Source organism: Rhipicephalus microplus, chromosome 3 (genome assembly GCF_043290135.1).
Source record: "Rhipicephalus microplus isolate Deutch F79 chromosome 3, USDA_Rmic, whole genome shotgun sequence".
NCBI lineage: Eukaryota > Metazoa > Arthropoda > Arachnida > Ixodida > Ixodidae > Rhipicephalus > Rhipicephalus microplus.
Genome location: NC_134702.1, coordinates 160,038,321 through 160,057,681, shown reverse-complemented (window position 1 = coordinate 160,057,681; position 19,361 = coordinate 160,038,321). Strand labels below are relative to the sequence as shown.

At 44.2% G+C, this 19,361-nt stretch overlaps 1 protein-coding gene across 1 annotated transcript in view; it reads right to left on the bottom strand.

Moving 5' to 3' along the window:
• The window catches only part of LOC142803982 (lysosomal alpha-mannosidase-like), a 105,360-nt gene that overhangs the window by 20,503 nt on the left and 65,496 nt on the right, over window positions 1-19,361 (bottom strand). Inside the window, exons 16-19 of the mRNA XM_075890382.1 lie at window positions 18,579-18,649; window positions 7,056-7,271; window positions 3,561-3,685; window positions 1,248-1,349 (exon numbers count right to left, since the gene is read on the bottom strand). Coding sequence (XP_075746497.1) covers window positions 1,248-1,349; window positions 3,561-3,685; window positions 7,056-7,271; window positions 18,579-18,649 — 514 coding nt within the window. The remainder of the gene's footprint in view (window positions 1-1,247; window positions 1,350-3,560; window positions 3,686-7,055; window positions 7,272-18,578; window positions 18,650-19,361) is intronic.

Here is a 19,361-nt window from a genome sequence, read left to right as displayed (position 1 = left end):
TTTTTTCCCTAGTCCGCTAGTTACGGGTGCTCCTCTTAAACTGTAAGCAGATTTTTGTTTCAGTAGCATCTCTGCCTTCCACGAAAGTGCACTGAAGAACTAAACGTCAATGCAAAAAGAAAAAAACACTGGGGCAGCGCAGCCCTAGCGGTGGGTGCGAAGACTAAGGAAGCAGCGTTGCTGCTATGGGTTGCCCTCCACTTTTTCTCCGCTACCCCATCATTTTTCTTTTCCATCCTTCGCGATAATATATTGAAGAAGACTTGTTTTGCTTTACCTTATCATCTACTTTTTTTGCTTCTCCTCGCCTCACCTTTCTCTTCGACCCCTGCTATGCTGCACTGCACAAGCGTTTGCTAAGTTTTACTCTTTCAACTCTTGCTCTCGCTCCTCCTCTAGCACGCTTTCATTCTCACGCCCCTTGCAATACAATATAACACACTGCTATTCTAGATGTCTAAGTTTTGTAGCTTTTTCGTGCCTATTTTTTGTAATTTTTCTTTCTCCGTCTATTTTTTCCTGTCCTCTTTCATATTATTTCGGTCAGGGCACATCGTACAAATCGGTAAAGTGAGCATGAGCACGTATTTTTTAGAATTCATAAGTTAATCATCACTTATTTATTGACTATCGATTGGTTAGCACAATGTGGTGACCATGTATTTTAGCTTATTAGAACATATTCGATAACTTACTGATTATTGATGAACTATTGATTAACTGTTGAATGGCTATAGATTAGTATTCACGTGGCTTTGGTTACGCAGTTGGGTCAGTCTGTCATCTAAGCGACTTGAAGTCACGAATTATTCATCGATTGTATAGCAGCTATTCATTGGTTATTGATTACCTATTACTAGCCTTTCGTCATGTATTGGAATGATGACATGCATATGTAAACAATATTTTATTTATTAGTTATTGATCGGTTTTTAAATAGTAGCTAATTAGTTTTCGATTGACTATGACTAGCTTTTGACCGTGTATTTGCCAATAATTGCTTATCTGATAATGCATTTGCTGTTGATTCGATTTGAATGATTGGTCATTGATTGGTTATAGGGTGGATATCACTATGTATTGATAGTTATGCTAGAAGCTGCTTGGAAAACAATCGCTTACAATGGCGCAAACCGCCGCTGAGCTTTTGTGAACACCGAACGCAGAACGAGAAAATTTTGAACAGCTCCGCTGTTCAGTATAGGAATAGAGGGGTAAAGAGAAGATGGTGCCTCAAGTTTTTTTACCGTCGCTGGATAATTTCTCTTCCGTTTGAGTCCGTGTAAAAGATACCGTCATTCTTGAGTTCGGTATCAAACCTTGTGATGATTTCTTTTCCTTTCTGGTCGCTGCAAATGCGGGGAAAAAAGCAAAGTCACTCTGTAGAAGAAAACTTGGGTTAAACGGCTTAATAACACAAAAAAAATTCTATATTTCACATGATTAGCGATGTTGTTCTACACGTGCGTTGTGGTAATAAAAAACGCAGAAAGGAGAAAAAAAAACAATTTCTGTCACAACAATCGATTACTTTTTTCACACAAAAAAGAGCACAACTCTTGCCCCGAAGAAACGCTTGGTTAACTAGGTAACTTACAAATAAAAAATAAGAGAAAAGTCATGGCCGCCATCCTGATTCTACCACACGCTAGCGTCATGAGGTCATAAATTTAATAGCATAGGCTAAGGCTTTCCCCGTTCCAAATATAAAAGTGATTGGGGCTTTGTCTCGAAGTACCTTAGAGAATCAATTCGTTACATTTTAGGCAACTATGCTCATTTATTTATTTAAATACTCTCAATACCATTTATGGCGTTACAGAGCCGCGTGACAGACAGAAATGCCCGTCTTGAAGGATGCATGATCAGGGTCGCTGGCAATGGAGGCAGGAACATTCCACTTAGATGAAGTCTTTACATATAGGAGAAGAAGTACATGTTGGTATGGCGAAATGGCACATGAACTTTAAAGCTACGGTCTATGCGAGATGAAGCGTAAAAAAGTGGTGAAAACAATGAGCGTTTTATTTCAAGGTTCATAAAAACATTCAGTGGAAGATGTATAGGTGGGTCTTCTTACTTCTGTTTGAAAGGGTAAGGAGGTCGAAAAAGTTTTAAAAGAATGGGACCAAAGTACGAGAGCAAGACGCTGGAATCCTTCACTTTTCAACGGTACTTAAAGTAGGAGGTTGTGATGTGAAATTGCAAACTGAAGCTTTGGCTTTACTTTCATTGTAAAATAATGTACCCGAAGCTGGTAACTTGAACGATGATGAAAATCTAATATGAGACTTTTTTAGTCTAAACAGAACGAATGAATATACATGCAGTATCCAATCAGGGTTTGGGGCTTAAACAAGAAAGAACACAACAAGAGCAGGACGCTCTAATCACAGCGCTATAGTGCACACTATGTCTTCTCTACTAGAGAGCGAAGCCCACAGTATATCACTCCACCTGGAAATGTCCACACTCGTCGTTCTACCCCCTCTTCTTTTCCCCTCCCATTACTCCTGGGTGACTGCGCTGACCAGCATAGACAGGAGCAGTGTCCGATGATCCGGGGGTCACGTCGAGTGGCACGAGCGAATGGGGCCTTGAACTAATTGCTTCATCTTATAAGATCACTTATAATTGCACAATAAAACGTTTACGGTTTCTCTCTCCTGTGTCACGCTGTTCTGCGCTCAACTTCTGTAATTGCATTATTCACTTACAACCCTTATCAATAAAAATGGGCCGCGTATCGGCGTGCTTCACTGTAAATGTCGTCAAACGCCGATATTCTTCTGGCGGTTACACTACATAACTCCTAGGAATGTCTTACGTGGGTTGTCTTCCATTTAGCGGCCGTTTACATTCGACTTGCCTCAGAGAGCCCCTCCTTTATATTGAATCAGCCTAATCTGGCTGGTATTGATAAAATAGGAGATATGCTGCGTGAAGTATGGATGCCCTCTGGCAGTAGTGTCAGGAAACAGGAGCCTGTAGAGAATTGCAGACCGCTGCCAGGTGACAGCACCGCATCGTTGGCAGAGGGCTTTCGAGTGCATAGCGTCACATATTCAGGGCAGCATAAGAAGGGTGTTTATATTTAGGTACCTATGTAAGGCAATGTACCATACTTACGAATGACGTTGCGCCTCAAATATGCATAATTGTTGTGTGGTAAACAATGTTCACACGTATGAACGCGGCTCCCAGTTTAAAATGGCAGGGAGTTCATCAAATGCTTACACTTTCGCTGGGTCGCTGGATCGTGTGATAGACAGACAGATCAAAATTTCTGCAATCAGGTATCATAAGGAAGACTATCGCACTTACAACTCATTTATATATTAAGGATGTGCACTGACAACATGAAATCTGCGTACATGTGTATATCGTGTATCTCGCATATCCAGTGTGTATTGCATGGGTGCGTATATTGAGCACCAACATCGAAGGCGAAGCTAAATCATCCTCATATCTGTAAAACTTGACTGTGGGTAGTGTGACAACACTCAGCATAGCAAGAAAACCCAGTAACAACCAGCAACAAACTGAGCTGTTGTACTTACGTCACGGGAATAGAACCAACCACCCAGTTGAATTCGACAAAATCTGCGTCATCGTACACCCGTATCACTTGCGTCAGCCATTCGGAAAACTTCTGGTGAACTTCCTGAACAATGGTGCCATTTTTCTGCGGTGGATATGAAACAGGAGACGTTCAATCAGACGGGCTGCCCCACAACAATAATGTTTTCATGCGTTATGGTTTCATAACTAAGCCTACGCACACGCCCAACAATAACGCATACCAGCAAGTACAGGAAACAGGATGCATGGCGGCAAGTAGGCAGCCAAACCAACTATCCCGCCTTTCTGTATATTTTATTTATTTATTTATTTATTTATTTATTGCATACTACAGACCCTTAGGTCCAAGCAAGTGGTCAGTTTCAAGTGACACAATAAGTGGCATAAAAATTGTTTGGGGTGAGTGTTTCGTACACTCATAGTGAAGACAAGGAGCGACATGAAAAAAATTCCGCCATATCCACGAAGTGAATGATGATGAGTGGGTGAAGCTCCGGAGGTAAACCTGGTAAACCATGAATCCTCTGTACATTTTGCCCACTCGATTTTATTACATCGCTCCCCCTAGCGTTCGTCGCCGCACTAAATCGAACGATTGCCTTCAACCAATGACACGCGCCATATGTGACATCATTCGTATTTTATAAGATCTCGCGTCTTTCATCAACTACAAGTACCGCTTTCTAGTTTATAACATCTTGCATCTTTTCATCATCAGCTACAAGTACCACCATCTAGTAAACACTACAAGAACTAAACGAGAGGTGGCTACATACAGGAGACGGTACCGCCATCTAGTGAACACTGCAAGAACTAAACTAGAGGTGGCTACATACAGGGGACGGTACCGCCATCTAGTGAACACTGCAAGAACTAAACTAGAGGTGGCTACATACAGGCTACAGGGGACGCACAGCCCACGCCCTAAGGAGCTTCGCCCCTAAAATTATTGCGAATATTTGAAAGAGAACAAGTTAAAATTCATTGGAGAACTTACCCCGAAAGATAATCGAAAGTTGACAGCCATTTTCGCAATAAGACAGCAAGCTCAGTTGAGTGAAAGTTCATTTTTACGCACCTGTGTTCTCGTGCATTGCTCAAGTTAGCTGTGATACCCTAATACTATTTCGTGGGATCCAATCAACATTGCAAGGCTGAATCACTCTCTTATACTGCGTCGTAATAATGAACGAAAAAATAAGGATCAAGCATAATGCATAGATTAAGTGACCTTGTGCGGAGAACTGAAATTAGTTTTTTACGTTACCACTCCATTTTATCCCGTTAATTGAAGATTTATATAGTGCGAAAAAAAAATACACGGACAAAAGGCAGGCACCAAGCGAAGCTTAGTTTTGTTGCGTTGTAGTAATCATCTGTTTCTCACAGCCTGCTGTCAAATGAACGTTGGTCAGCGGAAGTGTAAGAGAGTAGTATGCCTGAGATTAGATAGATAGATAGATAGATAGATAAATAGATAGATAGATAGACAGACAGACAGACAGACAGACAGACAGACAGGCAGGCAGGCAGGCAGACAGACAGACAGACAGATATATAGATGAGAGAGAGATAGACAGATAGATAGATAGATAGATAGGTAGATAGATAGATAGATAGATAGATATAGATAGATAGATAGATAGATAGATAGATAGATAGATAGATAGATAGATAGATAGACATGCACAATATAGTGAATACGTCGCTTTTTATTCGGAATGTACTTCACAAAGCAGGAACTCCAAATCCGCTTTGAAGTGAGTGGAGCCCACACAAATGTTGCCCTTATATACACGAAGATTGTGTTATTCGTCCTTGCGTTTTGTCCCCGAGTTCATCCCACACTGAAGCTCAGCTTCTGCACTCTCATAATACGCATCTTTCGCCCTACGTCATTGCCTTGGTCGGCTGACGAAGCTTTAAACATTACGCAAGACTTCTAAGAAGCTTTATCATAAATAAGAGCAAAAGCAGTGAATATCGTTCTTTATTAACCTTACAGCCGACGTTTTTAGTTTCACTTCAGGCGTATATTCAAGGGCAGCCCTGCAGCGCATATTCACACATTCGCTTTCCACTTCTCTCTATCATTCCCTGTCTCTCTCTCCAGTAGAAGGGAACTAAACTATAACGCGGGTTTTAACATAATGATATAGCGCCAACGTCGTTCTTTTGTAGGGGCTGCTGTAGTTCCTCATACCGCGCTAAATTCAGCTTCTCTACTCTGAAAACCATGCAAATGCGTAGCTCGGACAACCAGCGATTCGCATTGCACTGTGGTCAGTTTGTCCTTATGCATGATCTCTTGCCGAAGTTTGCAAGAATGGCGCCGGAAAAGCGCTGGTCTGAAGAGCCAACGCGTTTACGGCGAGACAATGGCGCCCTCTTTCGCGCGGCGTGGGTGTTAATTGCATGCTTATGAAGTGCCTTTAGCAAGTGTGAGTTAATAATTATGATTACTTTTTGGTTAGCTTTGGTAATTACAATATTTAAACCATGCTGGTTTATTTCAACTCAGTTTTGAGCATTGATAGCTTTTTCTTGGCCGGTATTGACCACTTGATTTCCAATGTGATCACACCCGATGACATTTTGTTATGGAAAACAAGCTGTGCCCCTAAGTTACCAATCATAGGTCGGCGAAAATTGTGTAACTGCCTCAGACTAAATCAAGAAATATATCTACCGCTCTGGACTCACTCAGACTCAAAATCATCCAAATTTTTCTGAGCAGGACTCTCTCACACTTAACACTCACAAAAAAAATTCTTCAACCAGACCCACTCGGACTCAAACTCACCAAAATATTACTCAACTTGACTAACTCAGACTCAGACTCAAGGCTTGATCCGAGTCTGGTCCCCGTATCCTGGAAGGTCCCTTCACTCGACGCTTCACCTTCAATTGAGAAAGCAGATTGGAGCGCCGTCTCTAGAAACAGCAAGTCACTGCATATCACCAATAATATGCTGTGCTTCTTGAGTAGTGCAGCGTCATTTTCAGCTGAGTGGTGGCGCAATGCTCAGCTCTGTCAAGTGAAGGAAGGAAGTCGAGTCGAGGAGCGTTTGTGAATGCGGGCGTGAGGAAGTCCAAGTAAGTTACTCGTGAGTGAGTTCGCCGACATTTAGGTTCAATGCACTTAATGTACCTCGCGTGTTGATGTTGACATCTTAATCTCCCCCGTTTACAGTGCGAGTGAGTCCCACAATTGAATTCGAGAGAAAGCAGAAGTTAAAGGTAACATGAGAGCTTGAAGAGATGATTTATCTACAAACATGCCTCATGTATACAAATGTTTTCATTAAATATAGATTATGCAGGGTATCTCGCACTTTTCTTAATCAAGGTTTGGAACTTCCTTCTTTTTTACTTTGTGTGTTTCAAGTGCATTATTACAAAGGCTACACACGAGCTGTTTAAAAGTGTTTTCAAAGTGAAATATTTCAATTGAACAATTCAGAAGAACAGACCTCAATGTGTACCAGCTCGGCTTTGTCCGCCACCGGTAATGGTTCCTGTTGCTGCGGTCTGAAGATGTAGGCGCCAGAAGCTCGGTACTTGAACTCAGTGTTGTTACCTGCGTGACCGATGTACCAGTAGAAGGACTGGTTCACGCGAATTTTCGTGTCCTTCCACGAGATGGCACTCAGGAGACCACTGGCGCAATCGATGAATGCGCTTGTAATCTGCAAGAGAATTACGCATGACGTGTCATTGTAGCTCTTCTGAGTAGCGTTCAGACTGCAGCCACTTTTGTCATGAGTGTGGTATCGCGTGACATCTGTATCGTCCACTTGCGTAGCTAGCCACCACGTATGTTTACATTGATCTTTTTGGTACGATACGTTTTAATGGCACCGATCACCACGATGAATACGCGTTGCGTGCTCGCTTGAATTGTTCCACCATAGCAAGGATAACATGTTAGGGTGGGCCAGTTGGGCTAAAAAAGAGTGAACTACTTCTAGTTCTCTATAATGATTGATATCTGGGGTTTAACGTCCCGAAACCACCATATGATTTTGAGAGATGCCAATGTAGGGGGCTACGGAAATTTCAACCACCTGGGTTTCTTTAACCTGCACCCGAATCTGAGCACACGGGCTTACAGCATTTTTGCCTCCATAGAAAATCCAGCCGCCACAGCTGGGAAATAATAGGAAGCGCCGACCAACGGGACACGAGAGAAGAGACAAACAAGCGCAGACTGAAACTCAGTTTATTCAGAGAAGAAATTATATACCAGAAAGATAAGAAAGAGAAAAAAAACTGGGGAGAAGGTTCCACCATGATCAGGTGTCGTCCAGAAACGAGATTTCGCAATCTAACAGTGCATCCAATTATTTCATTATGAATTTGTACCAACTAGCCCTCCTGTCAGCCCTACTGCCACAGCTCGGGTTCAATCCGGTGACCTGGGGTCAGCAGCCGAGTACCTTAGCCAATAGACCACCATAGTGGGGCAGTTCACAATAGGCACCGTTCAGTTGAGTTTTCCAGTATGACTGCAACGCCTGAATTCATAGCCTAGCGGATAAAAAAAGCAACCTTGAGACGGGCCTCCGTGAGAATGGAATGCGAAGCGCGCGTCTCGCACCCTGCATCTGTCGGTAGATTGTGGCCGGCATACATGGAGGACGCGAGCACACGTCTATTTTGTGCGTGCCCCTAACGGCGAATGTCAAAAACATTGAGACGGGGCAGTGTGAGCAACGCAGCTCTCTCTAGTCAGTGTGCGGTGCCTATAGGATAAAACATAAATGGGCTAAACGAGAGACGCGTTGAGCGCTCTCAATAACGCATGTCGCAACTGCCCTCTAATCCGACAAACCAACTGTACAGACGGCTACAAACACCATAGGGTTTCCTCTAATACACTAGATAACACTATGGCCCTCGTGTCTATGAGAGCTGCAGCGCATAGCGCCTGAGCGAGCATGGGAATTATGGGTATTACACGGATTTGTGTAGACTTCGTACTTTACGTTTCTTTTGGCTTGGCGTGGCTTGAAGCAGTTTTGTCACGAAAAAAACAAATTGGCAAATGTTCTGCAGTTGCGCTTCACCACCTTACTCTTTTAGGCTTACCATTTCAACTCGGGTCACGAGGTTCTAAAGGGTTTGTTCTTTCCTTTCAAACAAAACCGAAGTACTTCAATAAACGAAGCCACAACTGCGATTCACCGATCGCAAGCATGAAGACTAGGCAAATCCGTGTACTAGTCATCATTCTCATGGTCACTGAACGATCGCAGTGCCAGAGTGCCCTCTAGTTATATAAGCGAACACTACGACAGGCGCCATGCAGTCGAGTTTTGCTGCATGATGGTAGCGCCAAAACGCAAAGCCTAGCGGATGAAAAAATTTTTCCAGATCCCACGTTCAGTGGGAATCGAGGATATGCGAAGCATGAATGAGGAAGGTTGATATGTCACTTTAAAATCAGCATAACGTTACGAGGCGGAGGCAAAGTATGCGGTACATGACTTCCATGTCATGGTTATCATGTTTGGAAGTGTACTTTACTTTAGTCATCTATTCAGGCCACCTGATACCAAATTTGATATATGTGGAGTTAACAAAACGGCTGCGAGCGTGCGTAACATGTAGTCAAGTTTTACATGACATGCATGCCATGATTATCATGTATGGACGTGTCATTTACCTTCGTCGTCTATTTATGTCCACTGGTATGAACTTTGATGTATGTTGAGCTAGCAAAACGGCTACGAGCGCGTAATGAGTGGAGCATGTAGTCAAGTTTTACATGATACGTATATCATGCTTGCACCTGTCATTTACATTCATCGTCCATTCACGTGATGTAATGTCAAATTTGGTATATGTAGAACTATTGAAATGGCCGTGAACCCGCTATGAGCGTAGCATGTGGTCATGCTTTACATGACACGCATATCATGATTACCATGTTTGCACCAGTCATACACCTTAGTCTTCTATTGGCGTCACGTAACACCAAATTTGGTATATGACGAGCTAGTGAAATGGCCGCGAACGCACCATGAAGGGCCCAATATACTCCGATGTAATGTTGACGCGCGCGCACACTCGGCGCAGTGACGCTGGCAAAACGCGAGCGCTCTTTAGTCTGAGCGCGGTGTGAGCGGCACGACCAGCGTCCGTCAGCGCGGCCTTGCAGCAACCGGCGCGAAATGCGACATGCTGCATTTCGCGCTGAGGACGTCATTCATACAGCCTTGCGCTCGCCTCTCTTTGTGACGGAGGGACGCCGCGCGCGTTCATACGCGCATGCGCCAAAGCAACGCAGTGCGGCACAGATCGACGCCTCGCGTGAGATCGCCGACGTGATGCGATAAAACGAATGCTGGCGCGCACGCGCGCCGGGTCACGTCGAAGTGTATTGCCCCCTTGAGTGTGGCATCTAGTCATGTTCTTACATGACACGCATTTCATGATTCACATCTTTGAACCAGTCACATACCTTCGTCCTCCAGTGATATCCCGTAATACCAGACTTGATATATTTTTAGCTAGGGAAAAGGCCGCCAGCGCACCACAAGCGTGGCATGTATTCATGTTCTTACACGACACGCACGTCATGATTATCATGTTTGCACCAGTCACATACATTCGTCATCCATTCGCATCCCATATTACCAAGTTTGGTGCATGCGAACTTGCAAAAGAGCCGTGAGCGCATCATGAGTGGGGCAGTATGTTCATGTGTTTGAATGACACGCATGTGAGGATTCTATAGTGTTAGGATCTCTCGCTTGTGTTGTCCATGCAGTCATGTCATACCATACCAGTTTTGCAACATGTCATGTGAACAAAACCACCACAAGAGCAGCAACACCATAAAATGTAAATCATAATATTCATGACATACATGTCATGATTTTCATGTTATGACTAGTGAGTTACGTTCGCCCTACAATTATGTCAAGCCATACCAATTTTGGTATTGATGCCATTATTGAAACAGCCAGAAGAGCCAAAAGTCGTAGGCGGCTCCATATATATATATATATATATATATATATATATATATATATATATATATATATATATATATATATATATATATATATATATATAGATAGATAGATAGATAGATAGATAGATAGATAGATACGCTCAAAGCCGCCGAAGTTTGTTAAGAAATGCTTCTGCTTTGCCTTCAAAAAGCAGTAATCAAACAGGCTCTCCCTCCCTGCACGAATTGGGCGGATTGTGGCCGGGCTTCCCAGATATGCGTGCACGCGTGTGTTTTCTGCATGCCTCTTACGCTCAGTGACAGCGAACTTTGGACGGGGTTAGTGCGATGAACGCAGCTCCCTCTTGTCAGACGCGGAATCTGGAGAGGCCAGAAGCTGTACGACTAGAAAGTGAAAACCGAAACTGTTTTGCCCATTGGTCGTACGTAGCGGTTTTGCTAATTGGATTGGATAAACTTTTATTTTGTCCTCCAAAACACAGATCACTGTGTTGCGGGCAGCTCCCACGTGGGGACTGAGATGCCAAGCTCCTCAGCCGTCTCGCGGGCTTGGTGGACAGCCCAGAGCTGATCTGCCAAGGACGAGCTGCGGATTGCCGCCTCCCATCTGGCAGAGGTGATGTGCGATAAATGAGCGAATTTGGTGCACTGCCAGAGCATGTGTTCTAATGAAGCTATTTCCCCACAATGTGGACAAAGATTACTTGGGTATAGGTCAGGGTACATGATGTGTAACATTTTCAAAGTAGGGTACATCCGTGTTTGCAAAAGCCTTAATGTAAGTGCTTGGGGCCGGGTTAGATTTTCGTGAGGTGGAGGGAAAATCCTTCTAGACAGGTAGAAATGTTTAGTGAGCTCGTTATATGTTGTAAGAATTTCCCAGTTATCCCCTTCACCGGTAGAACGCATCCCCGGGGAGGCGCGGTTGGAGAGTTCTCGCGCCGCCTCGTGTGCTGCTTCATTGAGATTGGGAGGGGAATCGTTGATTTGTCTAAGGTGAGCAGGGAACCAACTCAGAAGATGATGTGTTATGTTCTTGCCTTGCAGTATTTTCAGCGTTTGTTCACAGACCGTCCCCTTGGCGAACGCCCGTAGTGCTGCCATGGAATCACTGTAGACGACTTCAATGTTATCCATCTTGAGTGCTAAGGCGATGGCCACTTGTTCCGCAATGATTGGGTCTTTCGTCCTGACCGTCGCTGAGTTGACCACATGGCCAGCCCCATCGACTACCACTGCCACAAACGCTTTCCCATTGGCGTAGGAAGCCGCGTCAACAAATACGACCCCTCGTTCCTCCTTTGAGACTTGACGAAGTATAGTCCTAAAGTGATTCTTAAAAAGAGAAAAGAAGAGAAAAGTGAGCGCCGTTATTGTCTGCTTCAGTGAGCGACACCGCCACAGTAGCTCACGAAGGATGGGGGTGAGGAGGGATAAAAGGGATAGGAGTAAAGATGTGGGAAAGCCGAAGAAGGAGAAGAGAAGAAGAGACGTGTGGTGGTAAGCCACAGCGAGCGAGGACAAACCGAGGGGATATAAGAGATAGGAAAGATGGGAGCACGGTCACTGGAGTCCGAGGACGGGGCGCACCTGCGAGAGCTCCTTTCGGCGTCGGTGGATGGCGTAGAGCAAGTCCAGTAAGTCAGAGCTGCACTGTCGTCGGAGGTGGAAGGTCGTCGGCGGCAGGAGGTGACGTAGGGCGAGCCCAGTCGGCCAGAGCCACGCTGACGCCAGAGATCGCAAGCGCGCGGAGCGCGCGAGCGCCCGACCGGTCGGCCCGAAATCCTGGCACTCGCTACTCTTCTTCCGACGTTGTGTTCTGGATGCATGTTTCTCGGTATAGGAGATACCGTGATAGTCTCCCTGATGTTGTAAGGGATATCATTGTAATTGCGTCTGATTGCTATTGGGTGTTGGCCCAGCTCCTGCAGGATCATTCTCCCCGACCTTGTAGTAGATAACCTTGCAAACTGTGCTCTCTCTTGTGTGTACCCTCTTGTGTCTCTCTTGTGTGTACGCACCCCTTAGTGTGTGTTTGTTTTCTAACATAGAAAACAAACACACACTAAGGGGTGCGTCTGCGATATGGGTGTTCGAAGAGCGTGGAGCAAAAAATATTCTGTCGTTGACGTCACTTCAGGTCAGCCGTAATGGCGACGCTTTTCTCGTTTCGGTCTCAAAAACACCGTCGTTTGCAAACAGAAAGAGAATAAAGTGAGAAAAAGGCAGGGAGGTTAACCAGAAATTGGAGAATCCGGTTCGCTACCCTGTACTAAGGAAAGAGAGAATAAAAAATAAAGATGGGAAATAAAGCGAAGAGCGAAGTAGACGCGCAACCTTTAAAATACGAAGAATTTTTTAGCAAACTTATGCGACTTTGAGCGTATCTATCTATCTATCTATCTATCTATCTATCTATCTATCTATCTATCTATCTATCTATCTATCTATCTATCTATCTATCTATCTATCTATCTATCTATCTATCTATCTATCTATCTATCTATCTATCTATCTATCTATCTATCTATCTATCTATCTATCTATCTATCTATCTATCTAGCTGCTTACGACTCTTAGCTCTCCTGGTTGTTTTAATAATGGTATCGATACCAAACTTGGTATGGCATAACGTGACTGTATGGCGAGTGTGATTGACTAGTCATAACATAAAAATCATGACATGTATGTCATGAAAGTCACGATTTACATTTCATGGTCTCGCAGATCTCGCGGTGGGTTCGTTAACATGACATGTTACAAAACTTGTATGGTATGACATGACTGCATGGCGAACGCAAGCAACAGACACTAACATAGAAACTATGACATGCATGTCATGTAAGTCATGAGTCATGACTACGTGCCACGCTCATGGTGCGCTTGCGATCGTTTTCCTAGCTTCACGTGTACCAAATTTGGTATTACGAGATGTGAATGCATGACTAAGGTATATGACTGGTCCAAACATGATAGTCATGAGATGTGTGTCATGTTAGAACACGACTACATGCCACGCTCAGGATGCGCTCACGGTTGTTTCGCTAGCTTCACATATACCAAGTTTTGTATTACGGGACGTGAATGGGTGACAAAGGTATGTTACTGGTTCAAACATGACAATCTATACATGCGTGTCATGTAACAACATGACTACATACCACACTCATGAAGCGCTGTGCCCATTGTGCACGCGCGTCAACATTACGTCGGAGTGTATTGGGCCATTCATGATGCGCTTGTGGCCGTTTCGCTATCTCCACATATAGCAAATTTAGTATCAGGTGACGTGAATAGATGACGAAGGTAACGACGTGTTCAAACATGATAAGAATGAGAAGAAAGTCATGTATGGCCTAACTTACCTCCACCTCGTAACATTGTGCTCATTTTGAAGTGACATATCAAGCTTCCACATTCGTGTTTCGCATATCGTAGATTCCCACTGTAGGTGGGATCTGCCAATTTTTTGTTGGAGATTAAGTCACCGGTACTCCTCTCCGTAGGTTATTTCATCAGAAACAACTATCTTTTCATTTATGAATAACGTGCCTGGGTTTAATCCAAAATTTAAATGAATGCGCGTGTGCCGCTCCTCTAGTCCCGCCGTGGATGTGGACGTAATACTACGACTGCTACTACTACTACTACAATTACTGCTTCTACTACATACACCGCAGACGCATGACCCACAACTTAAGGAGTTTCACTCATAAAAAGCGCACAGGTTTTTTCAACCCGTGGCCGTGGTTACTATGGAAGAGCTGAAAGCAGTCCCTTCGCCCCCACACCATAGAGTAACATAGTAAACCTAAAGAGTGGTCAATGGCTGCCTATCGCGGTGCAAAGCCGCAGGGTTCCTGCCGTCTGTTAGGTGGCGCACACAAAAGAACTGGACGTGTGCCGATCGACCAGGATGTTCCTATAAAATAACTTACGCTATAAAAGTAATATTTTGAAATAATTAGTGGGTACATTAGTTCTTCGGATAATAAAAAAATGGCATCATATCCGCGAGGTGAATGATGAAAAGTGGGGCGAAGCAACCGTCCGTCCATTCGTTTTTGCTTCCGTCCGTCCATGCGTCTGTCTGTGTGACCGTAGGTGCTTGTGTCTGTTTGTGCTAGTTGACTATTCATGGCACTGCGGCCCAACACTCGCTAAACCTTTCTAAAACAAAGGAGGTTACGCCCAGCGAGTATAACGTAGCAACCCTTTCTTGACAGATAGTTGTCAATGTACATGCCAATGGCTGATAATTGGGAATGAGAGACAGGAGAATTCGGCTTTTAGTTAACGCGCACGCTGCTAATTTCTTAGTGTTCAAGAACGCACACGAGAAATCTCCCACCGGCACCACCTTGCTGGTCAAAGCGTAAGACATGTTACGCACTACTACGAGGGATGAACGGGTGCCGCTTTAAGGAGCTTCGCCCCTGAAAAGGCAGTTGCTTTGTCTACGGCGAATTCGCATGCATCGATGCCTGACCCTACCTGGACCTCTTGTTGCCCCTGCGTCACCACGACACCGTTCTCTTTCGCCGGCTACAGTGGTACACACACTTACCCATTCAACAAAAAACGTAAGTGAATCAAAATAATTTACATTCCGGTAATCTCCTACAGTTCGTCCCTATAGGCCATGAATACGTGATGAAATTCGTTTCTTCAAGCGCTTTCTATTGTGCTCGAGTAATCGTTTTAGCGCGTATGACAGCGTTGCTGCTACACGTCGAGCAATCTAAAAAATCGACACCATTCAAACCAAGGAATAAGGTTTTATTGTGCAATAACACATAAAACATACCGTCAACTACAGTTTCGGATAAAAACTGCTCAAAACCACCACCTATATACTAAAGAGAAATAATCAAGCTACAACAACTCAAACGCGTTTCCCGTGAATAGCCCCAAGAGTGACTAGCCCTAACATGATATCGTAAATTAGCCGGCGCTTTTTTCATACAGGTGAAAAGCTCCCCCTCAATTCATCAACGCCTCCTCACCTTCCTTCGTGAACATTTTGTGCTCACTTACAATGCACATTTACCCAGGCGTGCGTGTGAAGTAAAAACATGATCCGCATTCCACTCACAGCTAACTCAGTCGCCCTTGGCTAGCACGCCTCGTTTATGGATTGTGTAATCTACCGGGAATCTAAATAACTTTTAATCTACAAATCATAACGTAATCGTTAGCGAAGTCGGTAAAGTGTACTTTCATTTATGCTTAACATTATTCCCGCATTTGCAACTGTAACTCACTAAAAATATTTATTGCACAATAGAAGTGCAGTTAGAGCTGATTCATTGCAAGGAAGGTAGAGTCGAGAACAGAATCAACGAGCAGTTTTAAGATGTTGTACTAAGAAGAGTAGAGCCAATATACCGTAGTACACCGCTATGACCTCGCTTTTTTTTCCAATGTAAACAAAAAAGCTGAAAGACACCCTTTGCATCTTTTTCAATCTTGCGCAGACGCACGTAACGATGGCGAGTGAAGCACAAGTCTTTCTTTGCACTACGGGGATACCAACCCCACGAGGATGGCTGTTATTAGAACGCCGCTGCGCCAAGTCTAATTTGCTCAAGACATGCATTACATACTGCTGGGAGAACGGAACATTAGTAAACTTAGAAAAATTTGATAGATAAATAACTGGAGTTTTCTTCGTCACCCTTTCAGAGCACAGGCCGCTTTCCGCAAGAACACCCCACTCTAACCCCTTCATTAAGAATGGTAAAAATACGCTTGAAGCACGGGAGCGATGAAATACGATTTGCCCGGAATATTTTTCGCCAGAATACCCACAAAAGTGAGAGTGAAAAGAAAAAGAAAACACGCACCGAGATCATAAAGTTGATAGAACTTCGCAAAATAATATGTTTGCCCAAATGACCTATCTGAATCAGCCGCTGTGGAAGTGATCAAGTTAGAATACTCACAAATTGGCTTCCGCGATTGAATAATCAACGGCACAGCACACACTTTCATATCACACAAGGCAACTAATATCCCGAGTACTGCGCCCCTCTTCCTTGTTTCATAGAGCCAATATAAATTCCAAGTAGGCCCATAAATGTCTTTAGTGTAGTTACTGCAGGAGGCATCACCACTTCATCAGAGGCCAAAACAAACGCCCGAAGGCAAACACGGAACTTTCAACAAGAACATTGCTGCAGCGGCTGGGCGATAGCGCGAATGCAGTTGCAAATACACCTTGCACACACTATACGGACGCAGGCAGCAGCGCAACAGTGCATGTCACACGGTTCTCTTGCGGAAGTGCCACAAAGGTGGCGAAACGCGGCTTGAAGTAGGCACCATGTTAGCCGTCTTCATTTCGTCACCTAGCGACCACTTGAGACACAAAAAACATCTCATGCCTCAAGCCAGGTTCACCGGCTCATACGAGTTCCCAACGAGCTCCCAACGGTCACGGTTTATGTTGCCATTGGCCGCAGGTGCGTGCGATTTCGAGGCGTGATTCCTAATAGCCAGTCGAGTGACATAGCGACCTCCTCCTGCTATTATTTCCTCCTCTGCGCGCAAAGAAAGAGGCGCGGAAGACAAGGGCAGAACTCATGGGTAGAGTGATACTCTGCTCTCCTAGCTCTTCTCTTTCTACAGAATACTAACCGAACGTGCCGTGAGTGAGTGGTGATGCCCTTTCTCCTTTATTCGCCTTCTGCATCGGCTGGGTGCAAGAAAGGCACTCTCTCTTTGGCTTCCGCTGACGGGCGATCGCTTTCCATGGTAGCGTGTTAATTGTTTAGCTATCTTGGGTCAGCCGTGCGCCGTAATGTTGTATAAAATTTTGAAAAATGGTAATAACAACACTTCGAATACTGAAGGTAGTCTTCCAAAGCATTATTCTTCCGTGTTCAAGCCGAACAAATGAAGCATACCTATATAAATTAACTGAGGCACATTTATCACCACATACCGCCGGCTCACCACCGCTGACGATGGCCGTGGCATTAGGAGACAGCTTTACTACGCTCCACCGTATTGAGAGAAATTGACATCAACTTCCTCCGAAGATGCATGTTGGATCTACCGAGAAACACTCACTTTGAATTTCGCCTGAAGCGCCGGAAAGAAAACAAGGTGTCAAGGAGCTACAGCGCACCTATGGCCAAGAAGTAGGAGTTCATTGTGTGGACGATGATGCCTACACCATCAAACATTGCTATAACATTGCCCTCGTGGGCAGTGAAAGCTAGAATGTCTCTAAGAGCAATCAATACTCATGAAGTTTTGATTTTCATGTTGCTTTCTCTGTAGCTTGTCTGACTATTCCGCCTGATTCTTGCATCAAGACCCAGTAAAGTTGACAGCCTAGTTAGGTTTAGTAAGACCTACATTAGAAAGAGAGAACATAAAGAGAAAGAATATAAAAGTATCATAAGTGACCCTTACCAGAAAAGACTAATCAATAAAGTTGAGCGAGTGCCTGACCCGCAGCAATTCGCTCCCACTGCCCACGAGGACATTGCTCTCACTAGCGGGAAAGCAATGTTAATGACAACTTGACATCGCACACAAACAGAAGAAATTAGGAAGCTACATAAAAAGTGCAGTACAAACTACCTTCTAACTTTGTCCCGTTTATTTCCGTTGCCAAGTTGTCATAATGAATATATACCAGCCAGCCCGTCTATAATCTTTTCTGCACTGTAAAAGAAACTGATGATAATGAACGCGACTTCAGAATGACTACGTTAAGGCGCGGTCAATGAGATGATTGTATGAGAAACACACCCTAAGAGAGAAAATGTAGAAATTAGCATAGAGCAATAGAAGTCCGTCAACCTCGATGCTTTCTCTTTTTTCATCTCCCGTTCACTATGACTGGCCAGTTTGCAGTTTGGATCGCAAAGTGCGGAGAAATAATGCAGGATCAGAGCATAATCATTGCACCATTTGAAGGCCCTGAATGTGCAGCTACGTATAAAGTGCGTGAGTAAATGCTACGGTGCATGCGTAAAGCGTTGCAGCGTCTATTTCTTACCTTTCCTTTCAGGACCATTTCTTTGGTAGCCGGATTATCGCACGTTGCCGCAGTGGCATCCCGTGACTGTTCTGTAAAGCAAAACAGATGGCGATGCTAACAAGTAAACAAAATTTGCAATCATTTATCTCGGTCGAATACAAACGTGACCGCCGCTGTTATTCGGCTCAGCCGCAGTGAGAAAATAATTTGGCGCGTTTTATGTTTGTATTTTAACACACTATCTAAAATAAAGTAGAACACATGAGTGCACCTGGATTGTGACCTCCACTAGGCGCACGTTGTAGCTTTTATCTTTAGAAAGGCTTCAAAAATCAAATCAAGTATCAAAAAAAAGACAACCGTTTTCTTGATAGATTTTTTTGGAAAGTCTTGGCTAAGGTTACTGAATCAAAAGTGTTCGCCAAAGTTATCTCGCCCTGTTTTTTGGCATGTAATAACAAAGCAGTAAGGAATAATGAGGCTTTGATTTCCGTTATGAAGCATGTGCTCTCAATCTTATCTGCATTTAAAGGGCTATCATGCGCAATAAACTGAGGAACTATCTAAAAATTTGCAGCATATTTATGGATTGAATAATGGAGAGTAGGGCGGAGCATCCATCCGTCTATTCGTTCTTGCTTCCGTCCGTTTATGCGTCCGTCTGTGTGACCATCCGCCCGGCTGTGCGCGCGTTTGTTCGTGCATCCGCACGTCCATCTGTGCGTCCGCCCCTGCGTCCGTCCATGCGTCCATCCGTCCATGCAACCATCCGTGCGTCCATCCATGCATCTGTCTCTGTGT